Raw genomic sequence first — 11,429 nt, forward strand, 5'->3', positions numbered from 1 at the left:
ACTTTGCTACGTGCTGTTGACGTTGAGTATAACCCAAGAAAAGGAATCTTATTGTGGGGTTGCGACCTCCAAATAAATTTTCTAATTGTTGGGACTAATGATTTACGACTCGTACCAAAAAAAGAACAAAGACTTTGGCACTTTGCTACGCGCTGTTGACTGTTGAGTATAACCCCAAGAATTATTTTCCATTGTGACCCCCAAATAAATTTTCTAATTATTTGTGAATTCGTCCCGTAACTTCCTTATACCAGAAGACTCACTAAACAACTGTCGTCACCTTAGTCCCCGACGAGACCCCACCCTCTCCAAATTGCTACGTACTGAAATCAATAAAACTGAATTTGAATAACATCGCCATGCTCGAGTAGCTGCTCCATTATAAAACCCTTCTTTTCCTTTACTCTTTCACCCAGCTATCTTCCAGCACTTCCTGATCAACTTAGTTTCTCGCTCATTGATATCCTTTGATCATTTATCTTTCGAATCTTGTTCTATACTACAAGAGAAAAAGAAAATGAATCCCTCTGATTCAGCTGAGACGGAGAGTAGTCCAACATCGGCCTATCATGCCATTATACTGGAGGAGACCAACGCAATGTTCTGTTCTGAATGGAACCAGCCAAAATCTATACCAGTCAAGAAAAGCTTAAGCGGCATGGATACTAAGGTGTTCAAGGAGGCACGAGAGGGCAATATTGATGCCCTTAGAGAACATAGTGATTATCTTCACCAGATATTGACTCCAACCAAAAAAACAGTCCTCCATGTCTATATAGCTTGCGTAGGCAGTGCAAGGTTGACAGAGTCTAAAGAATTGCTGAAGTCAGCCGAGGCTGTAAGGGAGATGCTTAAAATGTGCCAGCGGCTACTATTGCAGCCAAACGAGAGCGGTGATACTGTCTTACACTTAGCGGCAAGACACGGACGTGCTGACATAGTTGGAGTTCTTATTCAGGCTGCAAAAGACTGGCATGGTGACCTCGAGGAAGGTATCACATCAAAAGAAGTATGCTACCAGTTTCTCATAAGAAGACGTAACGAGGAGAAAAACACAGCCTTGCACGAGGCAGTGCGGTTTAATCATCTAGATGTGGTAAAGATATTGACTGGGGAAGACCCTGAGTTTTTGTACTCTGCTAATGATGCTGGCGAAACTCCAGTATACATGGCTGCCGAAAGAGGATATCGCAGATTGGTTTTTGAAATCCTTGACACCTGCACAAGCTCATCCTACCAAGGACCCGATGGTTTAACAGCTCTACACGTTGCAGCTGCATACGGTTATGATCGTAAGTATATCCATATTGTTGAATACATACTATATGTTTCTCACTGAAATAGGTTGCAATTTTTTTTTTTTTTTTTTTTGAGAATGAAAATAGGTTGCAAATTAATAACTAAGAGCATCGCCAAAGACTTTTTGGTATAACCTATTTATATCTTCTTCTTTTTTATCTGAAACCTATTTATTTCTTTATGTTGGGTAAACTTAGCTGTTTTTTGCTGTGACATATTTCCTAAACATGTCTATATTTTAAGGGAAAAAAGAAGAAGAAAAACGTACAATAATCTACAGTTAAAACAAATTCTAAAAACATAGGAAATCAACTATTTAAAACTAATTTTTTTTTTCTGGGATACTTTACATTCTTCAAATTAATAATTTTTGACTTGATACATTTGCTTTATACATGTTGAAGAAATAACGAGAAGACTACTAGAGAAGGAAATGACGCTAGCGACAGCAGCAGACGGAGAAGGATATACTCCACTTCATATAGCTGCATGTAGTGGTCACGTTTCAATTGTGAAACAAATACTTGAATGTGACAAGTCCACTGCCTACATTGGCGACATTATTTACAAGTTGACACCCGTTCACTGTGCAGCCTATGCAGGGCATGTAGATGTACTGAAACTGCTTATTTTCTACTGCCCTGACAGTTTCGAATTGGTAGCCACTGAAGGTCTCAATGCCCTACATTTTGCAATTATTGGTAATCAATATAAAGTAGAAGAGTTTGTTCGAAAAGATCCATGGCTTAGTAGCGTCCTTTTAAATAGCAAAAATTATGTCGGGAACACACCTCTCCATCAAATTGCTACTTCTGAAAAATACGAAGGCTTGAAATTTATCAGTGATTCGAGAGTTGATAAGATGGCATTCAACACAAAAAATAAGAACGCGCTAGACATCATTCTAAAGAGCATGGATTCTCAGTGGAAGGTATATATTAATGGCTTTTAAGTTTTAATTAGAAGGTATCATTAACGGCTAGCACTCTTTTTCCTTAATGAGTTTGTCTTCCTAGATTACATTTTTTTTTTCTTTTCTTGTGGTTCAGAGAAATCTCTATCAAGGTTTGGAAAAGTCTGGTGCAAGAGTAGGTCAACGAAAGTCAAGAGACAAAGATGGTGGCACGAAAGACCATGTAAGTAAAGGTGACGAAGAGTCAAAACACAAGGAAATAAAAGAATCTCATTTGGTCGTGTCTACACTCATAGCAACTGTAACCTTCGCAGCAGGCATCACTGTGCCTGGTGGTTATCAAAGTGAAAAAGGGCCGGATCAAGGTTTGGCGGTTCTATCAAGATATGGACCTTTCGAGGCATTTGTGATAACAAATACATTAGCCATGATTCTGTCCAGTTGCGCCGTCATGATACGCTTTTTCTTGTCGCTAAAAGGGTACCATGGGCCAAGTTCATTATCTGTGCCAATAAGTTGTACATTTTCCGCCCTAATTGCAATGGTGGCTGCATTCCTTACCGGTGTATATGCCGTATTAGGTGGCCGTTCTTCATTAGGACTTGCTATTACAGTTTGTGTGCTCGGCAGCGTCTTCTTCCCGGTTTTGGGTTTTGTTTCCATTTCTCCAGCTTTCAATACTTTTCGTAAGCTTGCCTTTCATCTCGCAATACGGATAGTTGAATGGCTCGGATTGGAGTATTATTTTTTTTAGGGCAATGATATAGGGCCTCAATGAGGCCTAAGATTTGTGGCCTCAAATCCTAGGTGTCATGCCATGTAAGTAAATAAAAATTTATTTTCAATTCCATATAATATATCTTGCCACATCATACTATTTCAACACCAACTTTACCCTTTTACATTTCCTTTTAGATGTTAGGAGGTGAATCAATTACATTAATGAATTTAATTAGGTGAAAAAAAATATTAGCTATTAATTATATATTAATTTAAGGGATATGTCTACAGATTCTTTGATCAATATTTTTCTTCATTTAATTAAATTTTTTCCTTTAATTTTTCTTCCCAAATGGCATTAATATATTGAATTATGTGTCAAGAAATAGACGTTAACTTTTCTTTCCAAATATTGATTAATTTCATCCACAAAAATGTAGCATTAGTAAATTGAATTTGGGAAATACTTATGTCTAAATTAAGAGGTAAGAAAAAATTACACGTTAGCAACCATTAATTAACATCTACAATCTAAATATAAGGGAAAGACAAACAAAAAATAATAAATTCATATCTAACTTTTAAACCCTAGCTACATAAAGAGAAAACAATGAACAAAAGAATAAATACAGTTATATGAATATGTATTTTTCACAATATATTTTCAAAATTTGCAGGAACCCAATAAAGGTTGAATTCATATACATGTGTTATACAAATCTGTTAATCGAATGTACGTGCAAATCTATTGACTGAATTTCATGAAATTTTTTCTACTCTTGATTGAAGAAAAAAAATTTGTTATCTAAATCTAAGCATGAGTGTAATGAAAAAGAAATGAAAGAAAGCCATTTTTTTTTTAGAAGAAAGCCAAAATAATTTTTGAGGTAGAAAACCAAAATAATTTAGAGTCATTAGATTTTGGAAGGATAAGATGGTCTTTTTCTCAAGAATTACGTGGCATGATTTGACAAATAAGTGATTTGTGTAGATGACATGGCATGACACCTAAGATTGAGGCCACAAATCTTAGGCCTCATTGAGGCCACAAATCATTTTCCTTTTTTTTATTGATCAAGCATGTACACTTTATTAAGCACCAGAAAGAAACAATGGCCGAAGAGTCGGTAGGATTATTATAAATAGTAATTTTTCTACCATTTGGTCAAATCTACTTCTGACAAGACTCGCCCGGATTTAACTCTGAAATCCGAAGTGGTCATGTGGGGTCCACCTTAAAAGAAACTGTACCAAAAATTCGGCAAAATCATTCCTAATAATGGACTACCCAAATCCTGTAAAAACAATTTTAACACTTCTAATACACAATATCAACCTCAACGCTTGGAACCTACATGCTCCCCGCAGTTCACAACCAACTCCATATCCAGACATGAAACAATAAAAATCTAAATCATCTCAAATTCTCAATTTATACAAGAGGTTGGTTATCAGAGCAAACTCATCTGTAAGGCACAAAAAAAATATAAAAGTAGAGCCAGTATGCGGAATCTCTGATGATGACTATGCCTTGACACCAATTACGCTTGACCTTAACTAATCTAGTTTGCAAACTGGGCATTTGAAATTGAAGGGACCAGGAAAAAGTATTCGAAAAACATGTTAGCATGAGTGGACAAAAATAAATATTTGCATTAACTGAAACTAAAATGAACTTTAAATACTTTCCCATTTAGACCTTTCATAAAAACCAATGCATGCAACAGTTTATGAAACTGAAAATCTCTTAAAAATCAGACCAGCCCCTTTGGTTAAGTAAAAACATAAAACAATGGGGAATGAGAGGTCACTAGACAATAGAGAAAGGCTCCTAAGCTTGGGTCGGAGCCTCTTAGGCTCTTGTAATAGCCTCCCAAGCTAAAGACACGACTGCAACATGTTAATGCTCAAGATCCGACGGTAGTGTTAGCCTTGCCAACACAGGCCAAAGTCTGGACCTCTCGTAAATGATGGATAACGCTAGCGTCAACTGTCAAGTGAAATACATTGGCGGTCTTCGCTACTCTGATGCCTAAGTCAATCAATTTATTTTTGTTGACAGAGCAACGTTAGACAAGTAATTAATGCGTAATGAATGATGAGAGAGGAATGGACCTTTTATAGGTGAGAAGGAGAGTCAACTCCATTTGGTTTCCAATGTGGGATTGAAGGGGATCAGTTTTGTGCTTTCTAATGCTTCAGAAAGGTGATCTTGACGCGGTGCGTAACTACTCGTTAGGGGTGATCTATCCCTGAGCCTGAGCCTAAACTCAGGCCTTAGTCCACCTGGTGTGTTCCCGGAGGTCACACCTATGGTGGCGCTAGCGCTTGTGGTGGTAACTTGGTGCTGACCCCAATGTAGCTAATTATGCTAGGCAGATACTTATGTAAGTACAAGTCCCCCAAGTCCTCAGTCAAGGAGGGCATTCTTGGTTGGAGAGTTGCCTAGCGTTTAAAGTGTTACTTCTACTAGTCTGTCGAGCCTAATTAGCATCAGTGTGTTGTCAACCATGGATTTGTTTTGAGCAAACACTTCATGCCCTTTTGGGTGGGCCCCTGCTAGGCCCTCTAGGGAGTCCCCCACTACCTGGCAAAGAAAGGTCTTCGTATGGTTGAACAATTGTTTGATGGGGGAATCTGCATTAGAGCAACATGCGTTAAATAGCGAATCTAATCTTTGATACCCATGCGTCGGGGGTCAATGACCTGATCAACGGCTGTCGTGGTCATTGTTGACCTGTCCCTTACTCTTTCCCGGAGGAGAAAACTTGACTACAATGAGGTGTAATGGTTATTGTCATTGAAGGCGTTGCCTTACTGCTTGGCAATTAGTCAAGAGCGGTTGGTTTATGAAGCCGTGAAAGATTTGTATACCTCTTATGACGGAGGTATGCTGGTGGGAAGCCATGCTGTGTAAACAGAGTGTTTCACTAATAAGCCATGTAAGCAGGGCCCCAATTTCTTGGGGTGCTCAAACGAGAAAATTCGCTAATGGACGTGTGTTAACGGAAGATGATTTATTTTAAAATATTTAAACGAGAAGCTCCGCTAATAGAGGTGTGCTAAGGAAGTTGAATCGTTTGAAATTTGAAATTTGAAATTTTGGACTTTAATGGATAGGCGTTACTTTCTGACATCGGGATGAAACGTGTCCGTCACCGATTGGCCTGGCGTTTAGTCTTGCATCTCTTCAGCACGCCTACTATTGCGTCATCAATGTAAGGTCATTATTGTCTTCGTAACAGAGGCGATACTTTGGTTAACTCGAGTCATTAATGAAGTAGTAGGGCACGTGGCATGATTTGGTAAGGCGGTTCCTTAGCTTCGACTGTTCGGATGTAGTGGAGAGTTTATACTAAAAGGGGAGAATTGAGATAGGGCCCTCATTCTACTCCAAAATTTTGAAATATTTACCCATCTTCTCTAAACATCCCCTAAGCGACCTAGAGAAGTGCGAAAGCTTTTGCTAGGCGTTTTTGTCATACAGAGGTGTGCAAAGTCGCTGTGTGGAGCTCCACATTGGGCTTGTGTATTCGTGATCGTCTTTCCCAGGTTGGTGTGGTTCTCTTTCTTCTTGCTTTTAATTTTGTGTTGCACTATCAGTTTCGAGTTTATGAATTTCTGGGTTTTGGTGCTTGTGCGTTGTTTCTTGCTATTGTATGTATGTGCCTATTTGTAAAGACTGAGGTTTCAGTATGGTAGAGAGCATAGGCTTTCAGTTCTTTGTGTAAGCGATGCTTTGTGGTTTGAGTTTTCTTTTGCGAAGAGTGGCTGTGATAGATACATGAATTCTGGGTTTGGGCTTACTGTTCTTGGTGTTCTTAAGGGTTTGCTAACAAAAGGGTAGGTTAGATATGACTTTGACTTCTAATTTGGGTTTTAGGGTGTTTAAGGGATGCCTAACGTTATAGAGATTTCAAGCAGTGAGGAGTCTAGGTTTGACGTGTCGCTTGACGCCTTGGATTGTGTTTTCATTGACTCCTTGTGTCGATCTTCCCCTGCAGGAACCTCATTGCATGAACCTCATGATGTGGTGCCACTACAAACCATAGCGGGGCCGATGGGCGCGTACATGGAACCGTGATGATGATGCCAAAGCTATGGCACAAGAAGAAGAAACTGCTAGGCATAGACATGAGGAGCGTTCATAGAGTCATAGTGCCGCCAGTGGTAACTTTTCCTAGGTGTGGGAGTTGACGAGCCTAGTAAATCGATGACAGTGTCTGAGGTTAAGAAGATGAAAAGTACTCACTTCATTGCCGACGTTGTCAAGATGAGGCCTCTGGCGACTGATGAACATGCCAAAGATCTCAAGGAAGGTTATGGTGTCGTACATGAGGCTGCTCTTCGTTGTGGTTTGAGGTTTCCCTTAATTCCCAACTCTCAATATCTTCTTTGTGAGTTGAATCCTACCCTTGGGCAAGTTTCCGTTAACATGTGGAAAATCTTGTTAACGATGAATTGCCGGTGGAAATTATCTGGCTGCGAAGGTCCTAACATGGCGGAGGTGCTCCATTTCTTTGACCTATCATACATTGGTCTAGTTGACTGTAGCGGGACCGCTTACCTAACACGGCGTGCTAAAGCGCCGAAAATTATTGAGAATGTCTCTGACTCCGCAACCCCGTAGCGGACAACCATCAGCGTGGTGACAGAAGGGTGGGAGTACGACATGCGAGCAAATGACAAGCTGCCAACATTTAGGATGCCGTCATTATTTCAGCAGGTGTTAGGTGTTTTGACCACCTTTATCTTATATATATATATATATAGTCTTTCTATGGTAAAGACCTCCTTAGATTTTAAAATCTAAGGATTTCCTTGAATAGACTCACTTTTCGATCGCATATCCACATCTTAACCGTTTAGTTTTTAGGTATATATGAGCAGATCATCTCTGCAAATTTTCAGCCAAATTGATAATCATTAAGGCATTCAAAATTGCGATTTACAATTATGAATATGAACTGTTCAGGTTGGACAGATTCGGTTCGTTCATTGATTTAATCTAGTTTGATACCTTAACGATCATCAATTTGCAGAAGTGATCTATACATTAGGACTTAAAAATTGAACGGTCGAGATGTGGATATGCGATCGAAAAATGAGTCTATTAAAGGAAATCCTTAGATTTTAAAATCTAAGGAGGTCCTTAGCATAAAAAGACTACACACACACACACGCAATGTTGGTTGTGTCCATACCTCTTTGTACCTTCTTTTTGCTGACATGTGATTTGATTTGCTGATGCAATTGGGAGGAGACTTGAGTTAGATGATCAAGAGCAGTGCAAGGTAGCGAGGGTGGTTGGGTGTTAGAAAAACCGAAATTTGTTGGACTTGCGTATTCTGACGCATTGGGATCTGCTTGTTGAATTGAGGCTTACCCGCCTACCTGGTACGTGCACTCTCTTTTGCTTCTTCCTCTTTCTGTTGTTTGTTTATTATTGTAACGACGAGCTCACTGATGTGACACTTGCGCTCTGTAGACCCTGTCCTCAAAAACGCCAAGACCAAAGTTGTCCTTAAGAAAGCAATGGACAAGGTTAAGTTTCATGACTTTGTTAATCAGATGCTGGAGCAAGGCGCCAAGGTGAGGAGGACTGTTGTGGATGCCTAGACCCATGCCATCACTCTCGTGGTGGAGAAAGGAGTTTTTCCTACGCCCTTACATACACACTTGCCATCTAAGAAGGTTACCATAGTCCGTCCAACAGAGCAGGCCCTGTCTGAGGTTGAAGACGTTGAGGCATCATGCTTCGGCCAACTCTAAGATAAGGTCAGAGAGTGGGTACCAGCCAAGCGCCGAGGGGCTCCTGATCAAGGGAAGGAAAAACAGGTGCAGCTACACCAGTGAAGGGTACTGGGGACTCGGTTCTTGAGCGGGTGGATTCGGAACCTCCACAAGACACTATGGTTGTCACCGTTGGTAGAGCTATCAAGCAGGGCAATAAGCACAAGAAGGATGACAGTCGACGTTGGCCCGCGATTGTGGATTCTTTTGGGGATTTTACTCCCTTCCTTATCGGTAAGGAGCAGGCCTTCCTTTTTTCAGATCTACGAGCGATTGCAGTTCGCCGGGTTGGATGGGCTGCCAAGAGATACTGCCTTGAGTCCCTCAAGTTATGCCTCTGCCTTCGATCATCTTGTTCAAGGTCTGCACGAGATGTTCTCTGCCGCCTCTTAGCCATCTACTGAGGTAGAGTGCTTGAGGAGTGAGGCTGGTGTCTTGCGTTGTGACCTTGCGGCAGAGAAGAAGCTTCATAAGGAAACCGACCGCCTGTTGCTTAAGGCGGAGGTTGACCTGACTGATGTTAAGGGTAAGTTAGAGGTTGCAGTGAACAAGCATCTGAAGCAGACCAGGCAGGTGGCAAACTTGGACTGTGAGTTCAAGGGGTTGAAGGATCAGCTAGAGGTACAAGGCAAACACGTTGAAGAACTGGAGCTGGAGATTGCCGCTAAGGCAGGGGAAGTGAAGCAATTGCAAGTAGAGAAGACTAATGTTGGTAAGCTAGAGGATGCTGAGAGAGCCCAAGTGGCCCGTGACGCTGTCACTTCCTTTAAGTCGTCTGAGGAGTTTAAAGAGTTGATGGATAAGGTTGTCAAGGATGGTGCTACTGAGAATTTCAACTTTTTAGATTCCAAAGGCGTAATTAACTGGGAGAAAGTTCCAGTGTCAAGTCACACCCAAACGGTCCCTCTAATTCTGCTGCTGGTGAACAATCTGTGGGTGGCAGCAGCAAGATGGTCTCTAGTGGGTCTTACTCTGATGGTGACGAATCAGGCGAGCATGTCGGTGATGGTGAGCAATTTGAGGATGTTGGCGGTTCTTTAAAGACCCCAGACCAAACATCCTCTGAAGCGTCTCTGCAAGCCTAGATTGCCACCAATAATCAAAAGGATGGCACTATCAGGATGCCAAGCCCTCACGCTCATGGCCAAAAATCAAATGAGACTAGCCGCTCTGTGGCTCCGTCAAGGCAGGAGGGTGACAAGATGACGCATGGCAAATGAGAATCCTCTGTTCTTTGCTCCTTTTTCTCTCGTACACAGTTTATTTTCGTTGTTAGGTTTGTGGCGTTATGCCAAAGTTGTACACTTCTGAAAATTTGGTTGGGGAGTCCTGTTAGGTCCATAATTATCTAGTAATTATTCCCCTAATCTTGCACTTTTGCTTAACCTTTGTGTTTATATATATATATATATATATATATATATATATATATATGATCTACACATGTGGGTGAACATTTGGTATGAACAGAGCAAAGGCCAATTCCAAAGTCTTGGTAGAGATTTGATTGAAGGGGGAAATTCGACGAAAGTGCGCAAAAATGACGAAAAGGGGTCAAAGCCGGATTCCGGCCAAGTTGGCTAAACAAGAGCATGTGTGGAGGGCAAGGAAGGGCTGTTGACTAGGCTCAGGGATAATAGGTGGGAAGATATGGTGTAGGTTGTTTTGAAATTCAAAATTTGAAAGATGACAAGTGGTCTCCCTCTTACATCTTACACCTTTGTCTCCCATTTATTGCCTTGTTCCCTTGCACAATGACCCTCCTACCCTTACTTTATCTCCTCCACCAAAATATCTATGGGCTATTATGTCATTTTTATGTGGAATTAAAGACTAGATCCACATTTTATGCTTACACCTTTGTCCATTACATCTAACCCTTCATTTTCTTTGATCTTCAGCCTCCATTCATCATTTTTGGCCTATATATAGACCCTTCCCTCACTTTGGACGTTTTAAAAAGCTTCCTTCATCCATTTCATCTCCTTTCTCTCTCCATTTCCTATCCATTTTTCCTTAGTTCTTCATCTTGTAGTTCATAGTTCTTAGCTTTTGTGTAGAAAAAAGTGTGTAGCTTCTTGAATTTTGTTCTAAAAACGAAGAGTCTATACATCTTTGATCAATCACAACTTTGGTTTTCATACACTCAAGCCTTTGTTCTTCATAGTTTCTAAGAGTTTTGTGGATTTGTATGGCAATTTGAGTTTGAAAGAACTGAAATTTTCATACTTTGAAACATCTCTCACTAGTTTTGTATCAAGGGGATCTACATAGAGGTCTTGAGATTTCAGTTTGGTAACCAACCACTTTCTCCACTCTTCCTCTCTTTGGCTTGATGTTTATTATGTTTATAGCTTTGATGTATGTAACTATATATTGTGAGTAGGATAAATTTGGGGCTAGGGTTTAGCCCTAGCCAAACCAAAATTGTGTATGAACAATGTGATTTGATGTAATTATGAGCATGCTTTTGAATTTCTATGTTGCTAGTTTAATTTGCCCTTCATTTATGCCATTAGAAGTCATGATCTATGTGCATGAATGTTGGAATCTCATGAAATGGTTGCTAGGAGTCATGAACTTAGTATACTAAAAGCACGGGCAACATAGAAATGGTGATTAGACGATAACCAAGTGAATTGCTTAATTTCCTTACATATGAATATTAATGCATGTATGTGTGAACTTTGGTAAACCGATAACC

The 11,429-nt window shown here is 40.3% G+C and overlaps 1 protein-coding gene across 1 annotated transcript; it reads left to right on the plus strand.

Annotated features, from left to right (window-relative positions):
- The first annotated feature begins 429 nt into the window (after positions 1–429).
- LOC112179755 (ankyrin repeat-containing protein At5g02620) lies at positions 430–2,966 on the plus strand. Its single transcript, XM_024318233.2, has 3 exons — positions 430–1,292; positions 1,704–2,230; positions 2,349–2,966. Exons 1-3 carry the CDS (start codon positions 518–520, stop codon positions 2,964–2,966), a joined length of 1,920 nt encoding a protein of 639 aa, XP_024174001.2. The 5' UTR covers positions 430–517.
- Positions 2,967–11,429: the final 8,463 nt, after the last annotated feature.

The sequence above is a fragment of the Rosa chinensis genome, chromosome 7 (genome assembly GCF_002994745.2).
Source record: "Rosa chinensis cultivar Old Blush chromosome 7, RchiOBHm-V2, whole genome shotgun sequence".
NCBI classification, from domain to species: domain Eukaryota; kingdom Viridiplantae; phylum Streptophyta; class Magnoliopsida; order Rosales; family Rosaceae; genus Rosa; species Rosa chinensis.

Coding starts and splice junctions, on each gene's coding strand:
- LOC112179755 (XM_024318233.2), top strand. CDS start 518: ATGAATCCCTCTGATTCAGCTGAGACGGAGAGTAGTCCAACATCGGCC. Junction 1,293..1,703: donor AGCTGCATACGGTTATGATC/GTAAGTATATCC, acceptor TACATGTTGAAG/AAATAACGAGAAGACTACTA. Junction 2,231..2,348: donor GCATGGATTCTCAGTGGAAG/GTATATATTAAT, acceptor CTTGTGGTTCAG/AGAAATCTCTATCAAGGTTT.